We start from the raw sequence: 27,390 nt of genomic DNA, 5'->3' as shown, positions 1-27,390 counted from the left end.
TTCAGTCCATTCCTATAGGAAATTTTGCTTCAACTTAAGAACGTTTCAACTTAAGAACACCATTCCAAAACGGATTAAGTTCTTAAGTAGAGGTTCCACTGTTGTTTCTATGGATGGAAAAGAGCAGATACGGATTAAATGGTTTTCAATGCATTCCTCTGGGAAATGCAGATTAAACATAAGAACTTTTCAACTTGAGAACCACCTTCCAATACGGATTAAGTTCTTAAGTAGAGACCCCACTGTATAGGGAAGCATGCACATGTTGTCTGACTCAGCTTTTCATTGGTAGCTAAGCAGTTCAAAAATAGTTTATTTACTGTTTTGTTCCAGAGTTCCCAAATATTCTACCTCAGCAGCTTTCCCAAGGGAGCTAGAAATTACTGATATCTACCTAATACTGTGTTGTAGTCGGCTGGGGCTGTTAGTCATCAGAGGCCCAGAGGCTTCATGTCCTGGACCTTAGTTCTTCATCTATGTTTATGCCATATTGGCTGAAATCCTGTTCCACAAAAGGCATAACTTTTGGAGGAATATTGTCCTAAGTTAGAAAATCACTGTAGTCACCATCAGTGGCATACTGAGTCATGTGACTCAGTGTTGCAACTGGTAATGTATTTCATAACTTGGGGCAATTTGTCTGGAAAATTACTCCATTTGTCCAGCTACACAAGCATAGTTTGGTTACATAGAATTATGAAAATTATGAAAATCAGGAAGCTCATATAGTCCATCTCTTCCATAGTTATTGTCTATTTTCTTTTGTACAACTTTCTTGCATGATTTTGGTTGGTTTTAAAAGCTTGAAAGCATGAGATAAAACATCTTTCATTTTCACTAGTTAGCTAGGACAGAAACTAATATGTTAGAGACCACTGTATTACATATTAAGGTAGCATAATATTGTGTACCATAGCACACTCCAGATTTAGAGTATCACTGTGGCAATAATCATCCTCATGTGTAAGCAGATAAGCAAGTTCATATAGAACATGCAAAACTGACATACTTTACAAATGCAGAACAGCCAGGGTTCATATTTTATACAAATACCGTATAGTATACGGACAGTACAACAAATAAGTATCTAAACATGACAATAGTCAATTTAGAATTACTTTTTTGTTTTTGCATATAACACAGTAGATTCATTTTTATTAACACAGATTTGTAGAGAACCATTTACGCTTTTTAAATAAAGTAAAATGACCGCTTCTCTTGAAATGTATTGTTCAAAAAAGTGACAAATACCATATATATAACTATGGTATATATATAGTTATACAACACTGTATATATGTTTGCATGTGTTTGCTATGAAAGACCAGAATGTTGTATTTACATAGCATAGCATTCTGGCCAATCAGAATGTGTCTGGAGTCAGTCATGCAACTATATAAGGCAGGTATCAAATCTGTCAGATGATATGTGACTCATATGGTGATGGGGTCCAGCATATGACAGGGACAAACATGTGTCAGACAAGGACAGAGTCCAATACAGTATGTGACAGGGACTGCGTGAGGAGGAAGCCAGGGACCATCGGCCGGCCACAGCCACTGGGTGAGAGGCAGTGGACTGTGGTTGGGCACCTGCTGGACGCCAGCCCTCTTTTCCAGAAGAGCTGCTCGGCCCCCTCTGTGTCTGCAGGACCAGGTCCTGCTGCTCTGGCTGCCTCATCCCCTTTGAACACCAGCCACCTGGCCGAGGGAGAGAGAGAGCTCTTAGCCAGAGCTGCTTTTGGGACCTGACCAGACCAGCGTGCCTGCGTGAGGAGGAAGCCAGGGACCATCGGCCGGCCACAGCCACTGGGTGAGAGGCAGTGGACTGTGGTTGGGCACCTGCTGGACGCCAGCCCTCTTTTCCAGAAGAGCTGCTCGGCCCCCTCTGTGTCTGCAGGACCAGGTCCTGCTGCTCTGGCTGCCTCATCCCCTTTGAACACCAGCCACCTGGCCGAGGGAGAGAGAGAGCTCTTAGCCAGAGCTGCTTTTGGGACCTGACCAGACCAGCGTGCCTGCGTGAGGAGGAAGCCAGGGACCATCGGCCGGCCACAGCCACTGGGTGAGAGGCAGTGGACTGTGGTTGGGCACCTGCTGGACGCCAGCCCTCTTTTCCAGAAGAGCTGCTCGGCCCCCTCTGTGTCTGCAGGACCAGGTCCTGCTGCTCTGGCTGCCTCATCCCCTTTGAACACCAGCCACCTGGCCGAGGGAGAGAGAGAGCTCTTAGCCAGAGCTGCTTTTGGGACCTGACCAGACCAGCGTGCCTGCGTGAGGAGGAAGCCAGGGACCATCGGCCGGCCACAGCCACTGGGTGAGAGGCAGTGGACTGTGGTTGGGCACCTGCTGGACGCCAGCCCTCTTTTCCAGAAGAGCTGCTCGGCCCCCTCTGTGTCTGCAGGACCAGGTCCTGCTGCTCTGGCTGCCTCATCCCCTTTGAACACCAGCCACCTGGCCGAGGGAGAGAGAGAGCTCTTAGCCAGAGCTGCTTTTGGGACCTGACCAGACCAGCGTGCCTGCGTGAGGAGGAAGCCAGGGACCATCGGCCGGCCACAGCCACTGGGTGAGAGGCAGTGGACTGTGGTTGGGCACCTGCTGGACGCCAGCCCTCTTTTCCAGAAGAGCTGCTCGGCCCCCTCTGTGTCTGCAGGACCAGGTCCTGCTGCTCCGGCTGCCTCATCCCCTTTGAACACCAGCCACCTGGCCGAGGGAGAGAGAGAGCTCTTAGCCAGAGCTGCTTTTGGGACCTGACCAGACCAGCGTGCCTGCGTGAGGAGGAAGCCAGGGACCATCGGCCGGCCACAGCCACTGGGTGAGAGGCAGTGGACTGTGGTTGGGCACCTGCTGGACGCCAGCCCTCTTTTCCAGAAGAGCTGCTCGGCCCCCTCTGTGTCTGCAGGACCAGGTCCTGCTGCTCCGGCTGCCTCATCCCCTTTGAACACCAGCCACCTGGCCGAGGGAGAGAGAGAGCTCTTAGCCAGAGCTGCTTTTGGGACCTGACCAGACCAGCGTGCCTGCGTGAGGAGGAAGCCAGGGACCATCGGCCGGCCACAGCCACTGGGTGAGAGGCAGTGGACTGTGGTTGGGCACCTGCTGGACGCCAGCCCTCTTTTCCAGAAGAGCTGCTTGGCCCCCTCTGTGTCTGCAGGAGGCTTTAGAAATGCTTTATTTTATATATGTTTTAAATGCTTTTTAAATTGTTTTTAATTGCCATCAATTAAGAAGAGACCCACAGCGGATCTAATGGAACAGGAAGGGGGGAGGGCGTTGGAGGGGGCAGCCATTGAGGTGGTGCTGGGTAGGGGAAGGAATGGCGGTGGGGGTAGAACATGCCCGCGTAGGAGAAGAGAATTTAGATATCTTACATCTATCCTCTCTTCTAGTCCTACTCCCAACCAGATGGTATCAGGTGACCATATCAGCAAACCCTCGAGCCACACGGTGCTGTTGATGAACGCCAGGTCAGTACAAAATAAAACTGCCCTCATCCATGATGTAATTCTGGATGAGGGGGCTGACCTGGCGTGCATTACTGAGACCTGGGTGGGAGAGGAGGGTGGTGTTTCCCTCTCCCAGCTGTGTCCACCTGGGTACTCGGTCCAGCACCAAGGTCGCTCGGAGGGTCGGGGAGGGGGAGTTGCTATAGTCTATAGGAGTTCTATCTCCTTGACCAGGCTTCCTATCCCTTTGAGAGGAGGTCTTGAGGGCCTGTATTGTGTGTTGGGCTCGCGAGACAGGTTAGGGATTCTGTTGGTGTACCGCCCACCCTGCTGCGTACCAACAGTCTCCCTGCCTGAGCTGACGGAGGTAGTCTCGGACCTGGTGTTGAGGACTCCCAGGCTGTTGGTGCTGGGGGACCTCAACATTCACGCCGAGGCTCCCTTGACTGGGGCAGCTCAGGACTTCATGGCCACCATGACAACCATGGGGCTGTCTCAATGTGTCATCAGCCCAACGCATGAGAAGGGCCATACCTTGGACCTGGTTTTCTCAACGGGACTGGAAGATGGTGGTTTGGATGTGGAGGGGTTGGTTGTGACCCCATTGTCATGGTCAGACCACTTCCTAGTCAAGTTTAGTCTATTAGCTTCTTCTTCCCTCTGCAAGGGTGGGGGATCTATTAAGATGATCCGCCCTCGGAGACTAATGGATCCAGATGGATTCCTGAATGCTCTGGGGGATTATCCGTCTGATATGGTCGGCGCTCCTGTCGAAGCTCAGGTCACCCTATGGAATAAGGAGATGACCCGGGCCGTTGACACGATTGCGCCTAAGCGCCCTCTCCCTGCTCGCCGAGCCCAGACAGCCCCTTGGTATACTTCTGAACTGCGGGCGATGAAGCGAGAGGGGAGACGGCTGGAGCGCAGGTGGAGGAAATCCCGCTGGGAGTCCGACCGAACACGACTTAGAGCCCATTATCGGGCCTATTTCGTGGCAATACGGCTGGCGAAACGGCAATATTTCTCCAGCCGTATTGCTTCCTCAGAATGTCGCCCAGCCGAGCTATTTCGGGTGGTCCAGGATCTTCTTCAACCGGGAAATCCGGTGGAGGTCCTGGACTGCTCATCAGCTCGCTGTGATGAGTTTGCCATCCATTTTGAGGAAAAAATCGCTCAGATTCGCAGTGGGTTGGACTCCACAGTTACTGCAGAATCAGAGGATGTGTCCAGCGCACCGTGCTTTGGTCAGGAATTAATGGATGAGTTTCAATTGTTGAGACCTGAGGATGTGGACAGGGTGCTTGGATCTGTCCGTTCTACCACAACTCCGCTCGACCCTTGCCCATCCTGGCTAATTAGAAGATCAGCCAGGGGGGTTCGCACCTGGGTCCAGGAGGCCGTGAACGCCTCTTTGAGAGAGGGAGTGGTCCCTACCACCTTGAAAGAGGCAGTAATTCGACCACTCCTTAAAAAGCCAAACCTGGACCCAAGGCTGGTGGCTAACTACCGACCAGTAGCGAACCTCCCTTATTTGGGCAAAGTGTTGGAGCGGGTTGTGGCTGGGCAACTCCAGGCGCTGCTGGATGAAACGGATTTTCTGGATCCATTTCAATCGGGTTTCAGGCCGGGTTTTGGTACAGAGACTGCCTTGGTCGCCCTGTATGATGACCTTTGCCGGGAGAGAGACAGGGGGAGTGTGACCCTGTTGATACTCCTGGACCTCTCAGCGGCTTTCGACACCATCGACCATGGTGTCCTTCTGGATAGGCTGGCTGGGTTGGGAGTTGGGGGCACTGTTTTACGGTGGTTCCGCTCCTTCCTGGCTGACCGTGTCCAGAGGGTGGTGCTGGGGGACAGTTGCTCTGCCCCATGGCATTCATGTCATGGGGTTCCTCAGGGCTCGATACTGTCCCCCATGCTGTTTAACATCTACATGAAACCGCTGGGAGAGGTCATCAGGAGGTTTGGGCTGAGGAGTCAGCAATATGCTGACGACACTCAGCTCTACCTCTCGTTTTCCACCAATCCAGGTGAGGCGGTTTCTGTGCTGAACTCGTGTCTGGACCTGATAATGGACTGGATGAGGGTCAATAAATTGAAACTCAATCCAGACAAGACGGAAGTGCTGTTAGTGGGTGCTTCGCCAGACAGGCTGGAGGGCCATCTCCCTGCCCTGAATGGGGTTACACTCCCCCTAAGGGACAGGGTCCGCAGCTTGGGGGTGCTCCTGGACCCCAGTCTAACACTGGAAGCCCAGGTGGACTCAGTGGCCAGGGGCGCCTTCCTCCAGCTGCGGAAACTATACCAGCTACGGCCCTACCTGGACGAGCGGAGTCTCATGACAGTTACACATGCACTGGTAACATCCCGTATAGATTACTGCAATGCGCTCTACGTGGGGCTGCCTTTGAAGACGGTCCGGCGACTGCAACTGGTTCAGAATCGAGCGGCACGGCTGGTGAGTGGTGTGGCCGCCAGGGACCATATCAAGCCGATTCTGTACAAGTTACATTGGCTACCAGTTGCTGCCCGGGCCCAATTCAAAGTGCTTGTTTTGACATATAAAGCCCTAAACGGCTTGGGCCCTGGATACCTGAAGGACCGCCTCCTTCCATATGAGCCTACCCGGCAGTTAAGATCTAGCCAGGGGGCCCTTTTGAAAGAGCCATCCCTCAAGGAGGTAAGAGGGATGGCTTGTAGACAAAGGGCCTTCTCGGCAGCTGCCCCCAGACTATGGAATGCCCTCCCGACTGAGATTCGTCTGGCGCCGACACTGATGACATTTCGGCGCCAGGTCAAAACCTTCCTGTTCCAGAAGGCTTTTAACTGAAATAATATTAACTGTGGGTCTGATGGCAATTTTATATATATTTTAATTGTATTTTAATTGTACATGTTTTTTATTGTATTTTAAATGCTGTAAGCCGCCCAGAGACCTTTGGGTAGTGTGGGCGGCATATAAATTAAATAAATAAATAAATAAATAAATAAAATAATAGGAGTCAGATAGGGCTGAAAGGGGTTGACAAGGTTAAAGATGTAACTAACAGGATTTTATCAGGCCATATAGGGCTTACAAATGTAATAGTATTACAGTGTGAGAGTTTGTCCATCTAACCAGCCTATTGATATCAGGGGAAAGTGAAACCAACATGGAGGATATATCAGGGCTCTCCTACCAAATCTCAGACTGAAGAAGCTACAGTACTTGGAGGGGTAGCAAAATGCTTCAGCCTAACGAGAAAGAAGTCCAGTTGCCATGACTCAACTTCCAGATAACCACACCTGGATGACTGAGAATCTTCACAGATATAGTGTGAGAGTTAGATATTTACTAGAGGAAAATATGTCTGTTAATAAGTCAGGAACATGTACAACAAATACCAAATGTCTAAGCACAATGAGTTACATTATATTTTGCATGTTTCTAAACAGTAAATATTATTTAATGTTTTACCAAAGACATAAGTGATTATTAACTATCAGTTACTGACACAAGGGGAGAAATTTTACTCTACAAAGTGTTTTTTTTAATCAATATGCTTCAAATTGCTGTATTCAGACTCTGCGAGTTAGAGGTTTTATATTATTATAGTAAAAAGCCAACATTTTCAACAAAACTATGCTCCCACATTTTCCCTTGCACATATGTAATAAGTTAATTTACTCATAACTTACGAGTAACAAGAACGAAATAGTAACTCCACCAGTGGCCATTTGTCCAAGTCCGTTAGGGCAATGTTTTGTTTACCTTTGCAGTAGAGTGGCTGAAAGATTATTTTTGACTCCTGGGGGAGAAGGGGTGGGCAAGCAAACATCTGCCTCATTTTCTGGGAATTGTGTTTCTTTTGCCACTAGATTCCCTTCCCTTCCCTTTTATTTCCTTAAGCATTCTATTCTTGCAGTAGGAGGTGAGTAGGTATTGCTTTTCCTCTGTTCTGAATATTGGATTGTGCCCTCCCTCCCAATCCAGTACATGGAACATCTCTGTAGCTTAAGCAATGCACCTCCAATTACTAGATGCTGAAGGCAATGTGAAGGTGTGGGCTCCCTTCCTTTGCTCTTTTTGTGAACTTCCCAGGTTTCAAGGTAGTCCATAATGCTGGGCTTGATGAACGTTTGGTTTCACATTGCAACGGCAGCCTTGTGTTCATAATGATCTGAGATGTGTCAACAAGATAATGCTGGCACTGCATAGTTCTCAGTATTTACATTATTTTGTGGGGAGGATCATTAAAATGTGAGAGCTTAAGTTTACAACTTCAATAAAAACTGGCCCTAAAAAGGGCAAGTTAAGGCAGATAATTAGGTTTGCTTAGTACCATGCTGCTGAACTTTTGTTCATCTTAAATTCACTGTGTAATATTTGTATTAGATGATACTATTATAAAATCAGAAGAATCACGGAACACTAAGTGACATGTTAAAACAGTTACCTACTCTAAATTAGTTAATTAAAAGTAAAACACTTCTGGTGTAATTCCATTTATGAAAAGCAATACGGTACCTCAACTATGTTTGTTTTTAATTGAGAACTATTTTATTTAGTTCATTAGATAGAGTGTTTGACTAGGATTCAGTAGATGTGGGTTTAAATCCCGATTTGGCTATGGAAATTCACTGGGGGCAGGTGAGGAGAAAATGGTGAGCGACTCTTTGAACATCTTGCATACCTCAAGGCATATTTTATGCCTGGAAGCCCTTGATGGCACGTGGCGACAGCAACAAAATACCTTTAACAAGTTTTCTTAATTATACAATCCAATAAATTTGAGTACCTCTCTTTTCCATCTTCCCTTTCCATCTGTTTCAATGATGGAGTGTCAACATAGTGTGTAGACCTCAAGAATGGACAGGAAATAGGCATAACACTGCACAGTCTGGAGGATGGTATCTGAAGCTCTGTTTTAGCGGTTCATAGATAGGGAGAAAGGTTTGTACAGCACTACATTGTTGTACAAGACGGTGGTGTATTGTAGTAAATGGCCTGATTTGACCCAATGTTGTCATCCAGCTTGAGTATATGAAGAACCTCACAGAGACCACACCCATGGAGCACAGCACATAGCACTTCTCTCATCTGATTGAACCACATCTTCAGGAAAGAATGAGGCAATCCATTGGCTGTTAGAAGGGGTTGCCTCTGCAGCTGTGGAAAAGCCATGCCAAATATTTCAAAAGGACCGGGAAGAACAATGAATTGCTTGCCCTTCTAGAGCACTGAAAATTCTGCAGTGCAAAGCTAAATGTTTATGCCAGCTTTTGGGGTGTAGATATTGAGTATTTACACACTCTGACCAGAACTTGAGATACTGCTTATAAAAGAGTTATAAGATATTGCTAGAGTCCCAAGGCCCACATGGCAGTTTTAACTTCTAAAAAGTATGCTTTTAATTTTTTTGTTTTTCAAAAATTAAGTGCTTACTACTTAGTTACTTTAAAAATATTTGAATCCTGCAAGACATTAACATGTACAAAACCTACTTAATTAACCTCATTTTAAAAAAAACCAAGCCTGATAGGGTTGTTTTTAGATGAATAAGAGAATGATGTGACAATATGCGTAGAATCACCCTGACTGCAGCAATAGAAAAAAAATTACAAAGTTAAAAATGCTATTTTCAAAATATAAACCTTTTCTGCCTAGAAAAAACAATTTCTGAACAATTATTTGCTGAGTAAAATGTACAAAAAATAGAAAGCATCATAGTGGTACTTTGCTTTATGTTTACAATCCTTTTTATTTATTTATTATTTGTTTTATATTTACAATCCTTATATTTGATTCAAAAGTAAACTGTGGCATAGTAAAAGCCAGAGCCAACCAATTTACAAATCGACAGAAGAAACTGTGAAAAGCAGCACAGTGCTGCAATGCATTTTAGGCATATATAATCAGAGCTCTATAATCCAGATCTGGATCTACTATGAAGTGGAAAAGTGTGGTTTACTCATGACTCAGAATGGACATTTAAGAGCATTTGAAAACCATCTCTTTGCATGTAGTAGCAGGCATAATTATGATGATGATAATTCACACAGGTGGATTTTTCTGTTTTTAGCTCCAGATTCACAGGGAAAAAATGAATGAAATAATGAATCTTGAATCTACAAAAGTAACTGAAAAGTTACCATTGCATCACACAATTATTAGATACAAAGGAGTAACTAAAAAATTGATTTATGGATATGCTTAAACTGGCCTTTGTCTTTAAACTGGCACATGGACTTTTAAAAAAGTAGAAATCAAAGTACAGTAGGTTCTGATATTGACCAGAATGCTTCCCAGAAACAAGGAAGTAGAGGAGACAGCAGGTGGGCAGCCCCATAGATAGGCTCCCTTTGCTGCACAAACAAGATTCTTGCCATTATGTGTTCCTTTTTTAAAATCAGAGATGTAAAGAGCAAAGATCCGTTGAGCTTTTAAGTAATACAAAATAAACTGCTCCTAGAATCTAAGAATATAGCATACAGACAGTGGAACACATTCTGGGATGTGTAGAAGTTTGGCAGAAGTCTTCAAAACCATCATCATTGTCATCACCTTTCCAGGATTTTTTAGCTAGTGGGTACTGTTTTGTTCGTTTTTCTTTAAATATACTACTTACACATGCGGCGCTTTAATATAGACTCACATGCGTGCACACTCCAAAGTTATTAGTCCTACTTCTTTTTCCCATTACATTCTTCAGGATAGTCACTGTTCTAGTCCAAAATTAATTATGTTAATACTTTTAATATAAAAATGAATTATTATTATTATTTTATTTCCAGATGGGCAAAAGAGGAAGAAATCACTACGAAAGAAACTGGATTCTCTTGGAAAGGAAAAAAACAAAGATAAAGGTACAATAAAACTTTGTTATCTGTATCAGCTGGGTGCATAGCATATTATAAATACAGCCATAATTACAATACATACTATATTATGCAGTATGTTGGTAGATTTGTTTATTTGCTTAAACAAATTTTGGCAGTGGCCAGGAGTGCATTTGCACAATTAAAAGTACAGTGGTGCCTCGCTTAACGATTGCCCCGCATTACAATGAATCCACTTTATGACGATCTTTTTGCAATCTCAATTACGATCGCAAAACAATGGGGGAATTTCGCTTAGTGATGATCGGTTCCCTGCTTCGGGAACCAATTTTCGCTTTACGATGATGAAAAACAGCTGATCGTTGGGTTTTCAAAATGGCCGTCGGGTGCTTAAAATGGCTCCCCACTGTGCTTAGGGACAGATTCCTCGCTATACAGGCAGCAAAAATGGCCACTGTATGGAGGATCTTCACTGGACGGTGAGTTTTTACCCCACTGGAACACATTTAACAGGTTTCAATGGGGTTTTTAATTTTGCTTTACGATGTTTTTGCTTAATAGCGATTTTCCTGGAACGGATTGTCGTCGTTAAGCGAGGCACCACTGTAGTGTGTCAGCTATGCATGTTCCCGGTGAAGTCTGAACTGGCCATGGTGACATATAACTTAGTTACACCCCAACTGGATTACTGTAACATGCTCTTCGTAGGGCTGCCCTTGGAAAGTGTCAAAAAAACTTCAGCAGGTCCAAATTAAAGCAGCCAGATTTCTGACTAGGGCTGGTGACAGGGATCACATAACCTCCCTGTTACAGCACCTCCACTGGCTGCTGATCTGTTTCAGGGCACAATTCAAATATTATAATATTGCTATTTTTAATGGGTTTTAATGTTTCTAAAATTTTAATACTGTTGTATGCCACTCAGACACCATTGGTAAAAAAAAAATCTCATAAATAAATAAATAAAGTCCTAGTTCTAACCTAAATGGCTCGTGGCCAAGCTATCTCACATACAGTATCTCTCCCATTATGAGCCTGATTAGGTGTTAAGATAATTGAGTGAGGTCTCTCTTTTTTGGTCTGTGTTTGGTGAGGACATAGGAGAAGGCCTTCTCTGTTATTGCTGTCAGACTTTGGAACTCCCTTCCACAGGACAGTTTGGCCTCATCTTTGCTGTCCTTCAGAAAACAAGCAAAGATTTTTCTCTTCATGCAAGCTATCCCTCAGTGACTGGCTGCCTGAGTGGGATTTTTAAATGGATTGTTATGCCTTATTTAGACTGTGTTTCTAGTATTGTTTTTGTTTACTATTTCTCAGAGTGGTATTTGTTTGTTATTTTTAAATATTAAAATACCTATTGTTTCTAGCTTTAAATACTATATTTTAATGATGTAAGCCACCTTTGAATACTCATTATTTTTAGCTTTAATTATTGTCTTTTCATAATATAAGCCTCCTTGGGTTCTTTTAAAGGAGAAAGGTGGATAAAAATTTTTTAAATACACAAACAATAAATATTATCCCAGATACTGGTTTCCAAATAGTTTTTTAAGAAAACTCCTCAAAATAAGGATGCAATATATCTTTTAAAATGTATGGGCTTTTTTTTCATTTGTGAAGTCTTAATGTCGTTGTTACATGGTTATACTCTAACTCTTTAAAGAAAGGGTATGCAACGTTTGCCCCCCCACACACAATCCCGCATTTTGGTGTACTGTAGTTTCATTCAGTCCCAGCCCCCATAGCCAGTGCTGAAGGAGCAGTGGGAAATATAAGTTTAAAGCACAGGGAAGATTTGAAGTGAGTTGTTGGCCTTTGAATATCTGACTGAAAAAAAAATTGTATAAAAACAAATGTGATTTATAGCAAAAATGCATGAAGAAACAAAAAAAAAAGAGGCAATATTTTGCAGTCTCTTTCTATACATTATCCATGGTGATTGCCAACACAGTTCGTAAAGAGGAAAATCTGCTTTCAGCAAGCTGAGAAAGTAATAAAAGCCTGGTTTTCTCTGATCGTCTTTGTTTGTATCCATTCTCTAGCATTGAATATAGAGATCTACACATCTTTATTGTCATACTCACTGTATTCCCAGTGAGAAGACTCAATCCTGAGTTATCCTGAAGCAAACCTGAATTTCACTAAAAACTTGTTCTTACTGATTGCCAAAGTCTGACCTGTTATAGAAGAATTTAGCATAATTAAAATTGGGTTGGTTAGTCACTGTTGACCGAGACCATCAATACAGCGAGACATAAAAATGTGTTGGCCATATCCCAGACTGGTGCCCCATGTAAATAGTGTATTTAGCATCCCCTTCTCTTTGCTCAACTTTTGGGCATATAATTTTGACTTGCCGTTTTATCTATATCATAACTTTGAAGCATAATTTGAGTATATAATTTATTATTGACATGTATTAAAATAAATTTAGAGGCCTGGATCTTAGCACTAATCTCCATATGTGTGTGTGTGTATTTGTGCATTTGTGCCTGCGGGTGGGCCAGAGTGCATGTACATGCATGCACATTCTTTTGGCCCTCAAAGATTTCATGGCCCAGTCATTTAAAGGCCATGGTCCGGTACCGGTCTGCAGCCTGGGGGTTGAGGACCCCTGCATAAGAAGGTGCACAATCAACTCAAGTCTGAATTCTCTCTAAAAGATAAAAGACTACATTAAGGCTAACATACTTCATACATCCTTGGAAAAGACAGTAACGCTGGGAAAAGTTGAAGGGAGTGCGAAAAGAACGGAAATGAATATGAGATGATTTGATGCCCTAAAGAAATTCATGGCCTTGAGTTTGCAAGAGCTGTCCAAGTGTGCTGATGATAGGACTTTTTGGAGGTCACTCATTCATAAGGTTACCATATACAGTATGGGAAATGACTTGATGGCACAACAAAAAGGCATATAAATGTTCCATTGGCAATTAGACCAATAATGGAAATCATTGAAAATCCCTTCACAGCCGGGTTTCACTTAGTTACTTTCACACACAGTGCTCTCATAGTAGGGCCATTCTCAGAGTTTGTTTGTTTTCATATTGCCCTCTTAGTGTTGCACTCTGGGCAGTTTACAATATGCAATAGTGCATGACAAACATTATATAATAAACACAATAAAATAAATAAATAACAATTTGGTTTCAACCAAGTTCCCCCTTCCTTCCTAGCCCCAGAGCAAGGACGTAGCACTCTTGCCATCAGTTTTACAGCAGCCAGCCTGCTTGACCCCTTTGCAGTTCTTTCCAGAAACTTCACTTTGAAGTTTCCTGAGTGGAGGTATGGAGCTAGGCACCTAAAACTACCTGGCCTGTGGATAGTAACCAGAGTGTTTTTGTCTCCTGCAAGCATAATAGCCTGGGCTATCCTGTAGATGAACATGCAGAGGATATCTAGGCAAACTACTTTCTCATTCACATTGGCAGGTATTATTTGGTCTAGATTGTTACATGCTGCAGTTTATTTGAGTCATTGTTTATATTTATATTTTAACAATAAGCACAACAACATTAAAAGCATAACAATAAAATCATTTAAAATTATAATAACAGTCAACAAAGTAGATTAAAATGGCAACAGCAAGATGATACGGTCAGCTAGAGTAAGGGAATTACTGAAGTAAATGTGTCTTTCTCTCCAATGTCGGTCAACATAGTATAGTATAGGCATCATTCAGTCTAGAGAGACTATGGTAACATGCTGTGAATCGAGGAGTGTCCTCTCCAGAGCATGAAGCCCAGGTAAAGTAATATGGAGGATAAGCTGTTACCCAAGCAGCAGATCCCCCCCTCTCCACATTGCTGAAATGGTCCAATGGAAAGGCAAGAGCCAATACGACTGGTTCCAGCAACGTCGCAGGAGTTGGCAGAACGACACGAGCTGCCTTCAGGACTCCAGCTCCGGATTTTGCCTCTAGGTTAACTCCTGAATCCTTTTCCATGAGTGGATATAACCACAAGGCAGTGGAGGTTTGAAATCAGAGTTTTCCTTCTCCTAGGTCAACATATATATATGTTAAAACACAAGGGGGGGAATTAAAAAGGCAAAAACCTTGTGACACCTTGAAGACCAACTATTACATTTTAATGTTAGCTTTTGTGGATAAGTCCACTTCTTCAGGCATGAGGGAAAATACATAGTAAACAATTCATGTCTGGCTTATAGTGGTGTATGGTTGCATTTCACACATGCAGTAATTTATTTTCTTTTTTTAATTATTTATTTATTTTATTTATATCCCGCCTATCTAGTCGATAGACCACTCTAGGCGGCTTACAACATGGGATAGCACTATAAAAACAACAGAATTACATAATAGAAAGCTTTCAACCATTGGGTTAAAACATTAGGAAAGAAAAGTGAAGGGGATCAGGAATTAACTAGGAGGGAAGGCCTGCCAAAACATCAATGTTTTTAATTGCTTTTTGAAAATACCGAGCGAGGGGGCCGCGCGAATATCAGGGGGAAGGTTGTTCCAGAGGCAAGGAGCCACCGCCGAGAAGGCCCGATTTCTTGTCTTTTCCTTCCGGGCCTCCCTCGGCGTTAGGCTCCTCAGCCTCACCTCCTGGCTCGCACGAGTGACATGGGTAGATCTTGGTGGTAGAAGGCGTTCTGCCAAGTATCGAGGCCCTAAACCTTATGACCTAAGTTTGGTGTTCAGCTCTTTTGAAGTGTGATTTTGTAAACATTCTCACAGTATATATTTTATACTAAAAGGCGCCTTTAAATTGAATGCCTGTGACATACGAATATCTCTCTGGACATTGTGCATTCTTTGGATTTTGTTCTCTTGAGAACTTTTAAAATTCACCATTTGCCTTAACATCTCCTGGATGCTACCTTTTTTTAATTTAGTAACCCATCCTAAAGAAAACATGCACAGGGTGAAACTGGCAGAGTATGCTTTGTATGTGTGCTGAATGTGAAGGGAATGGCAAAACTGATTGCTTTCCATTTTTCTTTGTGAGGTTTTCCTTTGTGAACTATACATTATGCCCAGCCACTTAAATAAACCTCTCAGTATTGTTCCTCTCTGTGAGGACAGGAGTATGCTGCAGTGACTTGATTCACGGTCAGCCCACGCTGTCCCTAAACAACATTCATAGCCAACCCTCAACCCCCTACCCTTCCCCTTTATGCTTGACAGTGAGTTGAAAAATGTTCTCTTCACTGCTAGCACAATTGTGTTTTTAACAAGCATTTCAGAAGTTTATTTTATAAAGCGAATGCCTTCCATTGCCAGGCAACTTGTCCAAAACAAACACTCTGCTCTCTACGGCACAGCACATGTAGGCGTCCTTGCACAGATGTGCCTTGAGTGTTCTCATTCACAGTGGCTTTCTCTTAATTCTGCCTGCCTGCAAGCACTGGTTTGCAGCTGTCTTGCTTTATGTACTAAGCCCCTGATTTACTTCTTGGGGACTGGTGAAGATGCCATTACAAACAGAAGAGAGGAGGAGGAAGAGATTGCAGGTTCTAGATGTGCTTCATAAGCCCTTACCATGACATGATTTTATGGAGATAAATAACCAGAAGCTCTTAAACCATTTTTCTTTGTTAGGCAAAGGTGTTGGTATGTCTTTCATTTGTTTTTCTTTTTTACAGGATTAGCAATGAAGACTATAGTGATTGGTTATCTTTCCATAGACTAGGAATCCCAAAGTATTTGAACATACTTCGATAGCTGCTCACTGGCTACAGTTATGCATAGTGTTTCTCTTAGAATTAAGATATCACCCGCTTCGCATACCAGAGCGAATTAATAATTCTGTGCCATCAACTGATTCCAACTTAAGGTGATCCTTCCTAGGGTTTTCTGAGTTAGATAATACACAGAAGTGGTCTACAATTGTCTTCTTCTGGGGGTACCCTGAGACTGTGCAGCTGTGCAGCCAGATACCTAAACCACTGAGCTATACAGCCAGCTCAGAGATAATTTGACCACATTACTATTTATACTCACTTTCATACCAGGTTCCATTAAAAGTGAGTCAAAAGCTTGCCCTACTTCCCTAGGAATTGTTTGATACATTTAGACAATGTGAAGAAATGAGAAGTTAAAATGAGATCTGTCCTAACACCACTGAACACAGCAGATATATACTTTTTATTTTTATGGAAGCAAATCACATCCTTCATGTCCTAACTGCATGGCTGTTTGTTCCTTTGCTGTAAAATGAATGTTGTATAATAATGTGCAGTATCTGAATATGCAGAAAGGTATGTAATTCCTTTTTCCTTCTGGACACCTTGCCAGTGTCAGCAGGAGACATACTTTAGAAAATGTAGGAAGGCATGCTGTCAAGATATGTTTAAGGAATATGTGAATAGACATATCATGAAAATCTCCTATCCCCACCAAATTACATAGGAATTGCACAGAGGCAGTTAGCTTCAGCACAGCTTTAAAAGGAGCCTTCAGAGACTTTGTGGCAGGACTAGCCAACAAATAGATGCTATCTGTCTTGTCAAGAGCTATTTGGCTTTCAAATGCTACAGAACAAAGGCCTAAATGTAAACTGTGCCCTATATAACATGCACTGGGGGAAAAATTAATTGAAGATGATTTGTCTAAAGTTTTGTAGTCTCTGGAATAATAGATCAGGCTGTTTAGGTTAGCATTTTATCTACAGAGGAGCTGCCTGTCTGGGTGTTTTCCAGTGTCAAGAGGTTGGGAAAATGAAGGATCATGGTTTCTGTTGCTCTTCTAGAAAATGAGGTTTTGTGGTTTATGCCTAGGATGAGCAGACTGGGAGAAGTGGGAGGAATTGCTCACTGATAATTGGAAGGATGCAACACCTGTGCCTTCTCTCTGTGAGAAAGAGAACTTCAAGGCTGGACTGAGCTCACTTCTTGGTGTGGAGTAAATTAGCAGAAGGATTTCACTAGAGTGGAGAGAGAGAGAGAGAGAAGTTACTGTCTTCTTCATGAAAGTTCAGGGAAACCTGACATCTGATTTGCAGATTCTTTTAGAAGAGCCCGGAAACTAGAATTTTGGGTATAAAAATGGGGACAGGAATTACTTAGCTTAATGTAGTTACCTCTTAGGATAACACTATGCTCATCTGCTGCTTTGTTACTCAACTTGTATTACATATATGCCGTGGAACTAGGCTGAATCTGTGTCAGGATGTATAAGTATTAGAATAGGTTAGTGAGGCTTCTTATTTTCTTGTGGGAATGTTCTGAAATTGTTCTTGCTTCAAAACTTTCTGATTACTTATTTGGCTCCACCCACTTTTTGACTATTCTGTATCTGTTGAACCTGTTTTGAAAGTTTGATGCTTTTGATCTTTTATCATTTTAAATAAAATATAAATTTTACAGCTTCTAGGTTCTTTTGGATCAAATGGGTTGCTGGTACTAAAACCAGACTTGCCTCGACCATCTACCAGGACCCAGTGTGTTTTGTGGGTAATTTTGGTTTTCCTACATTGTAAGGTTGGTGTAAGAGCCAAAGTGCTTTACTTTGTGGCAACTCCCTGGAAGCACTGCTTTGTCAGAATAGACCAAGATGTTGGGAAGATACCATGCAGGAGGATTTTCCCCAGCCGTCAATACTTATGACCTTCCTGGATTTTAGCCACACCAGGAAAGCCTGGGTAGTGTCACTGAGTGGTTAGTGTGGGCCTTTCTGACCTGGGGTAACCATGATACCAAGGGTATCCTTGATATAACAGCCTGAGTAAGACATGAGGAGGACAGAAACATGCAGACTTCAATATATGCTTGGAAGAACCATGGTAGAGTAATGGTTGCCAGATGGTCTAGACATATTTAATAAGGGCAGAAAAGCCCGGCCATGGAAAGTATCAGCAGAATAAGTTGAGATCATCTCTTGCTCATCAAAGTGAACCATTCTTCAGTACATTTCCTCACTGCTGTGGCCATGGTTTAGGCCAGTGGTTCTCAAACTTGGGTCCCCATATGTTCTTGGACTGCAGACACCTTCACCATTTGCTGTGCTGGCCAGGATTTCTGGGTGTTGCAGTCAAATAATATCTAGGGAACCAAGTTTGTGAACCACTGGTTTAGGCCACTTTTGCTGAATATATTGTTAGTGGTCACTAGTACTTCAGAACTGAAGGCAGATGCATAGTGCGTCTCTTCCCAAGTGATAGGCACCTTTGGTGGTTGTGGGTTTTTTGGGCTCTTTGGCCGTGTTCTGAAGGTTGTTCTTCCTCATGTTTTACCAGTATCTGTGGCTGGCATCTTCAGAGGACAGGTGTCAGAACTCTATTTGTCCTCTGAAGATGCCACAGACTGGTGAAATGTTAGGAAGATCAATCTTCAGAACACGGCCAAAGAGCCCGAAAAACCCACAACAACCATCAGATCCCGGCCGTAAAGCCTTCAAGAATACATTGATAGACACCTTTGCTTCCTTTTGCTAGTGAAATAAGCTTGGCAGCTAAATAAATGTAAGCATATTTAAAGGTCACTGCAAACACTATGAGAACATTGCTGTTTAAAAATGTTTCTGCTAACCTTGCTTTTCACATTTTTGACAGAAAGCACTGTTGAATTGATGGAGGAGAGTTCTAAAATCTAAATAACATTTTCACTCCTAGTTACGCAAGACTCAGTTCAAGAGAACTAACAAATCTTACTAAATGTGGAAAAAACCTAAAAATTCAAGCCAGCTACTTCAAGTGGGATTGGAATCTGCTGTCTTTCTGCTGTCTCATACTTACATACAAAATCTAGTCCTTTTCCTTTTGTAAAAGAGTAGAGAATTAAGTGTTTGGAGAGGAAATCGCCCCTATGTTTTTATGAACAAATGGTTCTCAGGATATCTAGAGAGTTGACAGATAAGGTCCAGTTTCTCTTCAGTTAAGTTGTAATTGCTTCACAGTCTCAGGGGAACACTACCTAATGTCTCTTGGATGAATAGATAGATTCGTATTTTTACCATTCTTTCTTTGAATGTGCTCTAATCAGAGACAGTAATTGCTCTTAGAAAGGATTGTTCCAAACATATTTTATCCATGATGTAGTGGTAAGCAACACCCACGCCTCCTGAAAAAAAAATGATACAGTGAAACATTATTTGTGAACATTACTTGGTAGATAATAAAATAATGGAGAAGTGTGTATAGTATGACGAATTATAATTGAAGGCAGAAGTAGCATTATAGTTTGTTTGTTTGTTTGTTTTACTTTGAAAGCACAATATGTGTATATCCCTTGACTGTTATTTCAGAAAATAAGAACAATCCGCCTTGCGTACGTGATTCATATGACTCCTAGTGCAGCTGCTGTTTTATTGTACCTGCTAGAGTCCTAGAGTGCCTTACTACATTCCATTGCAGCTTGTTTCCAGGAAAAGATGCATGGCTATGAATAAATACTTGATTTTTTCATTTATTATAACCAGAAAAAAGATATGTTCTTCTTCCATGTTTACTGTCTACCCATTCTCTGTTAATATAAAGTATTTCTTAACATTTATGTTCAGCTTGTCCCAACGATAATTTCCACTGTGCGCATGGAATAATCCAAAAGAGAAGAGAGTCTCATGTTGAATATAAAATAGCATGCTCTATTTCTCAGAAATGATATTGTTTCAAGCATTTTTGTTCCATATATGGATGCTTTTAAAATTGTGTGTATCTTTTATTTTCAGTAAGACAGTGACCCCATTTATAATAGCATCATGACTGTGTTACTCTACTATTAACCAAAAGAAATCTAAACCATAATCTAAAAATAACACTCAGAATTGCATTAAGCAGAAAACTTGTTTTGCTTATTTTAAAGCAAGGTATTAAAAGGTGGTGGACTATGGAGAAGGGGGAAAAATCTGCCCAGACTGCTTGCTGTGAACTCTGGATTGAAATTCTTATCTTATTAACAGTTATTGCAGTTCTGCTGCTGGCTTTAGCCCATGATTTTCCCCACACATAATGCCAGAAATGTAAAATACTAACACCTGCCTTTTATAAACCATTTTCTAAATTAATCAAAGAGATTGGTAGACTTTACAGCTGAATTTTTGAGAACTCTGTTTTCTTCCCTATCTGCCTGCCTTTTATTTCTTCTTTCCCCACTTTTTTTTCTTCACCTTCTCTGTCCTAGTTCTCTCCAATTGTGTTGGGTAACTGTTAGTTTCATCCCTAATCAGTGGCTAGGATGGTGGGAATTGTACTTCAACACAATTGGAGGGCAGTCAGGTTGGAGAAAAGTTATGCTCTGTCAGCACTTTCCCAAGCACCTGCTTCTGAGCATGTTGGGAGACTGACCAAGCGAATTTTAAATGAGGCTGCATCTTTAGTGGCCTGTGATTTATTGAATCCACTTCAGCAATGTATCTGTTCTGTTCCAAGGCTTTCAAAAAGTAAAATGTGCTGTCAAATATGTGTTGCATTTTAACACTTGAAATATAAAAGTTTTTTTTTTATTTGCTTTTCCAGAATTTGTGCCCCAGGCTTTTGGGATGCCTTTATCGCAAGTAATAGCTAATGACCGGGCCTATAAACTGAAGCAGGATACTCAGAGAGAAGAGCAGAGAGATGTTTCAGAATTCGTGGCCTCCCTTTTACCATTCGGGAGTAAAAGACAGAACAAAGAACTCTCAAGCAGTAACTCATCTCTTAGCTCCACCTCAGAAACACCGAACGAATCTACTTCACCAAACACACCAGAGCCAGCTCCACGAGCAAGGAGGAGAGTAAGATGGCTATTCCTTACTTTGTGTGTCATGCAGGCATGGTGGGACTTTCCCAGGCCCTTCCTTGCACACCGCAGTTAGAATCTCGTGTCTCTTGGTCCACAATTCAATTAAAGTCAGCCCTGATTTGAAATGATAGAAGTTGTCATTTTCCCTTCCAGCTGTTCGTGGGAGAGAATGAAATGGACACAAGTCTCTTGCCAGCACCTCAGGGGAAACAACGATTCTTTGGAAACTTTTGTTTTCCCCAGTCAGATTCTGGTTGGCCTTTCAAATTATTAAGGAATAAACTCACTTCTTTCTCTCTTTTTTTAATGCACTCTTTTTTTCTATCTCAAAAGATGTTTACAATATGCACTTAAGAGACTAATTTTTGCTAATTTATTAATTCCATCTTGTCAGCATAATTTTAAAACCTTGTGTAATTCATTTCTGAGAAAAAAATTAGGTACTCTATTAAAAAATATAACCATTATATATTATTAAAAATTAGTAAAATCAACCAGAATGTCACAAAATAGTGAGCAGTCTTTTGAGTTATCCAGAAATCTGGCTCAGTGTTTAAGCCATAGAATTCACATCATCCAGGCTTGCTTCATTTCCCCCCTCCATTACTCCCACTTTTTCTTAACTTCCTAGCTTGATACAGTGTTCTGGAAAAGCCTGCTGTTTTATGACATTTTGGTTGATCTTCATGAAGATATGTTTGAACATTACATTTAATGAAGGTTTATGTAAATGTTAATCATGGTGTGTTCTTAATTGAGGTTCTAGATGCTCTGAGTCTGTCCCCCAGATATTCAAGGAAACTTTGACATGTCCTACTCATTTATGTTCTTTCCTGTCCTTCCTCTTCTGGCATTTTCTTCCCAATATCCCAGATGGCTCTCCAACAAGTCAGTATTTGTGTTGTTTCACACAAGCTTGCCAGTCATTGGGCTGTTTCACAAACAGGGTGTGAATGTCTATTTGACTTATAGCATAAGAAAAGCAATCACATTCCCACCCACCAAAGACAGAACATAAGGAGCACCTTTCTGCTCATCCATTGTCCTGCTATTTCTTTTTACCCAGAACTGCAAATAATCTGTGAAGGAATGCTACTTCATCACCTTATTTTATGCTGCTTCATGCCCCAAACCCCAGAATGTATCCAGAACTTTTTTAAAATGTCATTTTTGCTTAAATAGTGCAATATATATCACATATACTAATTAAAGATGGACTGGATAGTTCGGTTTCTGGCTGTGGAGCAAGAGTTCAGTTCCCCACTGTGCATCTCTGAAGAGCCAACCTGTGTGGCCTTGGACAAGATTCATAGTCCCAGGATGCTCCCAGTATAAGGGAATGGTAAACCACTTTGGTGTACTGTACTCTCTACCTAGAAAACTCTGCCAAGGAATGTGAAGATGTGGGCAGATGAAGTGGAAAACGTCATGGGCTTACAGTGGACCCTCTACTTAAGGAATTAATCCTTATTGGAATGGTGGCTGCAAGTCGAAAAGTCTGTAGGTCGAATCTCCATTGACCTACAATGCATTGAAAACCGATTAATCCCATAACCAGCGGTTTTTATTCTATTTTTGTTCCATTTTGGGTTTTTTCTGGTCTGTAAGTCGATTCTCCGGCTGCAAGTCGAATCTAAATTTTGCAGCCAGAGAAGTCTGTAACTCGAAAAGTCTGTAAGTCGAACCGTCTGTAAGTCGAGGGTTCACTGTACTTCAGTCAGACGTATGCTGGGGTAGTTACAATAGCCAGTAGTCACACAGTGTGTTTAGTAACAATTCACTATAAATGGGAATTTATTCAGCTGAGAGTTTCTGTAGTGGGATAGTGCCCAGTGTCCTGCAATATCCTAGACACACTTGTTTGGTTGCTGGGCACATTTCAACAAAATGGCCACTTTCCAGGTAAAGCACCAATGAGAGCAGGTCTTCTTATTTGTTCCATTTTCAGGCTATTCTTGCCCACCAACTCTGTTGAGAAACAAACCACAGTTCTGGGTTCAGACATCATTATAAGCTATGGTTTTGTGAAATACGTGGCCACCACCCTGGTGCTGACTACCAAGTTGATGGGCTACCAGATCTAGAACATGCCCAGCACCTTATGGATGGGCTGTATCCAGGTGACAGTAATCAGATGGCCTGGTTCAATAATGACCTATAAATCTCTCTTTAGCAGTATTGTCTTAATGGTCTTACATTGTGATTGTCCTATAGAGTTGCTGAGAGGGCTTGAGGGGTGGGGCTTGTATCTCAGAAAGTACCTGACATACTAACTAAGCTGAGTTTATTCTGGAAAAACCTGAAGTAAACTTGTTGTTCTGGCTCTTTTAGTTGAGAAGTAACAATTGGATTTGGGGAATGACTCACAAAATGGTTTTTAAAAGCCACACTCCACAAAACAACCAGCAAATTCACACATAACAACCTTTTAACAAATTACTTGCCATATTTTCACTTTTGAAGTTGAAGGTCTGATTGACAGCTCTATACCATATGCAGAAAAACTGGGAGAAAGGGTTCTTCCTATATACAGATACCGGAGAGAAAATTTGTGCTACCTATTAGGGATAGATCTTGAAAAATGAAAAACTAGATTCCAGTTGTTGACCATTTGTTCCCCCTAAATAAATTTTTAGGGTGTTATCTGAAGAGATTTTTAAATGTGACTTTTAGATCACAACTCCTGGAAGCTATAGTGGAAGGGGGATTCTGACACTTGTCATACAAACAGTGTCCTTCTTCAAACTCCAATTATCTGACTTTCTTTACTCTGAAAACGGAGTTTCGTTCACTAATGGTTTGGTGTTCAGAGTTTTTAGGCATCAATAATTTGACACTGGGATTTTCACAGCACCTTTGGAAGTAGGCATGAGATTATAAAAGCATGACTGCTTGATTTAACTTAGAATTTTCTAGTTTAGACTTCGCTCTGTCATAACAAGATTCCTTTTAGCAGGAAGTGTAGAAAGGGAACATTAAGCACTTGAGTTTGCTGCTGGGTCTGAATAGCTCATAATTTCCCCCCTCTTTTTTTGTACTGACAAGATTATGTCTATGGGATGCAATAACCATTAGAACACTTTTGAGCCTTTAGAGTTGGTATGCTTAAAGAATCATGTTGTCCTTAATAGCAGTAAATGAGTTTCTTTTTTAAAATAAGTGCCTTTAAAGTTAGTTGGTGATATGTTACACGAATACAAAAAAAAGGATATATCGCTTTGTCTATCAATTTTTGCACAGCTCTAGATGGCTAAGCTCCAAAAAATGAGACTAATAGTCAAATGATCAAGTAATAATTAATTTTACTTGCTGGAGATCTAAAGAATACTGTAGACTTTACATTAAAATAGTTTTGCTGGTGTAGAAATATAGGTTTGTCTTCTACAAAAACTAACTCAGTAGTTTCTCTAGCAAAATACATATAAAACCTGAACCAGTTTGTTCCACATTTCTGTCATTTACCTGCTGTTTGTCAGCAATTTGTTATTTCAGCTTAACACTTAATATCGGAAGATTTTGCAGTGGGCAATGTCCAAAATATACATTAAACATTAAATGTTGTAAAGTTGTGTGTCTCACAACCTCTTACTTTCAGAGAGAAACTAAGGGGTAAAATCAGTATCTCCCTGTAGGCTGCGATTAAACTGGCAAGCCAAATTGGAGTGATTTGGCTTTCCTGCAGCTTGATTTGCCACCTCTTTTACACTTCTGTTCAGATTAGGTGATCAAACTGAGACTGTAGATTGTTTTGGTGCCAGTGTCCATACTGGCCCCTCAGTCTGATGTGGTTTGATCTGCACCACAGCCCCCCCTTCCTTTGATCCTGCCATCTGCTGATCTCTGGCTCTCCTTTTATGGTTCATTTTAAAGCCCATGCTTTAAGTATTACATAGTTTTCCAAAATTCTCCATAATGTACAAAAACATACAGACATACCATGGAAACACAGTAGTCTGCTGCAGTTCATTTTTGTTTGTTGTTTTAATTTCATATTTGTTTGTACTTTTTGCCATCCATGCAGAGGTGATCTAGTGCTAAACTACCATGTCTCCCCAAAAGTAAGACCTAACCTGAAAATAAGCCCTAGTATGATTTTTCAGGATGCTCATAATATAAGCCCTACCCCAGTAAGCCCCAGTTATTACTACTGTGAATTTCGTTGTATGTGTATATACTTACAATGACAATAAATTATTATTATTAAGAGAAACCCCACCTTCCACCATTGTGCAGCAACCAGAAGATGGTATGACTGTAAATGTAGATTGTTGTGTACACACACACACACACACACACACACACACACACACACACACACACACACACACACACACACACACACACACACACACACACAAATCATCCCCTGAAAATAAGACCTAATGGGTTTTTTGAAGCAAAAAATTATTTTCGGGGAAACATGGTAGTATATCAGTAGTGATAAGGTGATCTAGTACCAAACTCTGCATTTGCTTCAAAAAAAAACTTTCAGGGCAAATAGAGAGAAATACTGTATATCGGAAGTGTGTGTACACCCAGCTTAGTACATCATCAGAGTATCATCCACAGTCACATCCCCCATACTTTTGGAGATCTGAACAACTGATCACATGGGGGGGGGGGGGAAAGTCCATTCAAAGTGTTCTGGCTTGGAAAAAAAAAGTAGAAACTCTCAGCAGCAGAGAAAACAAACTGTGTTGGGAACAAAAAAGGGCTGGATTGATTCAAATGAGTTTTTGTATCGTGATCAGATTTTAAAAAATGCAAAATCATCTGTTTTACATCAGCAAATCCTGTAGTGTTTGACCATGTTGTTGCGACCATGGTGAGATTTCTCTGTGCAGGATTTCTTTTTTCTTCAAGAAAACCCATGGGAGACCTACCAGAATTTTTAGGACTTTTCACAGACACTTTTTCAGGAAGAAATGCCAAACTTCATAGGATTGTTACAATTCCTGCACAACATGGCATCTTTTTTTGTGCAGTGTTTAACTGGAAAGGGGAGAAGAAATGATAGACATCTTTATTGTGAAGGATTTAATTGGAAACATCAAGCTACACAGGATTTGTTACAATTTCGGACACCATTCCTGTGCAAGATTAAGCTGCACAATATTTTTCAGTTTTCTGTGTAGAAAAGTAGTTGAAAAGCAGGGGGAAGAGGGTGGGAATAACACCAGGAGGATTGCTTTCCTCAAGAAGAGTCAGTTAGAAATCTTGTGACTGCTTACAGGTTCACTGCTTTCTGGAAGTGCACTGGTGTCTCATTTTTCAGGAAACAGGAAATTTCATCACAGCCCTAAAATGTAGTAGTGTTTACTACTGACTACATTAACCGATGCAGTCAGTGCAGTGTTGATGTCAAATCTTGAATCTGACATGAAAAATTTGAATCTCTCCCATTTATATTCTAGATCATATTTAACACTGGAGTCTTCTGGTCACAGTGATCTGCTCATGTTCCTATTTGACCAGCTATAATGTCATCTCCCAGCCATGATATAAATGGCTGTGGTCATGGTCTGGGTAGAAGTATGGCCCAAGAAGAGACCTGTGGTCTGGATTTGGAAGCTTGATAAGTCACCATTTGGACCAGACCCTGAAAGGTGTCAATCTCTAAGCTTTTGAACATATGCTTTTATTTTTATGTAGCTCTGCTAATGACTCAAAACCCAAATAGAACTCGGAAAGGACATTATATTCCAGCTGTCTAGACCAATTTGTCTGTCTTTGTCTGTGTGTGGCAGGGTGCAATGTCTGTGGACTCTATTACTGATCTTGATGACAGTCAGTCTCGACTGCTGGAGGCTCTACAACTGTCACTGCCAGCTGAAGCTCAGAGCAAAAAAGAAAAGTCCAGGGACAAGAAGCTAAGCCTCAACCCAATCTACAGGCAAGTTCCTCGACTTGTAGATAGCTGCTGCCAGCATTTAGAAAAGCATGGTAAGTGCACTTCATTTTGGCAATGATGGAGGACTTTGGGACATATATAGGTAGCTCGTATCAATTCATGCTTAGGCTGTGTTCTCATTTACACCTGGCTTTTGTTCCCTGTGGTGGGTGCATACTCCTCAGCCCTCAAGCTATTTTTCTATGAGGAACTTGCCTCTCCCACTGTAAACGTCCTCCAGTTCTTGAGTATAAAAAGATAAGCACTCTGTCATTTTTACCTTCAAGTGAAAATGTTGGAGGAAAGGGTTTCACTTTTTAAAATGTTTAAAAAAGAAGATTTGGTGCCACCAACATCCTGGCCAGGTTTATCATGTTACGGTTGTGTTCTTTTTGGGAAGGCTAGTGATTGATGGAAACAACTATCCAAAAACAAGTTGTATATTTAAGAGTGTTGTGGAGCAAATGGGTGAAGTGTGAGAGCTCGAAGCCTGGTTGAAAATAAGCATTCCTAAGTTCTGGCATTTGAGTTATTGACACCCATATTCTCTTCCTTTTCTTCT

The 27,390-nt window shown here is 41.7% G+C and overlaps 1 protein-coding gene across 6 annotated transcripts in view; it reads left to right on the top strand.

Moving 5' to 3' along the window:
• The window catches only part of ARHGAP6 (Rho GTPase activating protein 6), a 253,727-nt gene that overhangs the window by 205,131 nt on the left and 21,206 nt on the right, over positions 1-27,390 (top strand). For all 6 annotated transcript variants that reach the window (XM_020786749.3, XM_072994371.2, XM_020786748.3 and 3 more), the window contains 3 exons: positions 10,211-10,282; positions 20,674-20,930; positions 26,686-26,881. In XM_020786749.3, the coding sequence (XP_020642408.3) occupies positions 10,211-10,282; positions 20,674-20,930; positions 26,686-26,881 (525 nt within the window). The remainder of the gene's footprint in view (positions 1-10,210; positions 10,283-20,673; positions 20,931-26,685; positions 26,882-27,390) is intronic.

Source organism: Pogona vitticeps, chromosome 3, assembly GCF_051106095.1.
Source record: "Pogona vitticeps strain Pit_001003342236 chromosome 3, PviZW2.1, whole genome shotgun sequence".
Taxonomy (NCBI): domain Eukaryota; kingdom Metazoa; phylum Chordata; class Lepidosauria; order Squamata; family Agamidae; genus Pogona; species Pogona vitticeps.
This window is presented reverse-complemented; position numbering and strand designations above follow the sequence as displayed.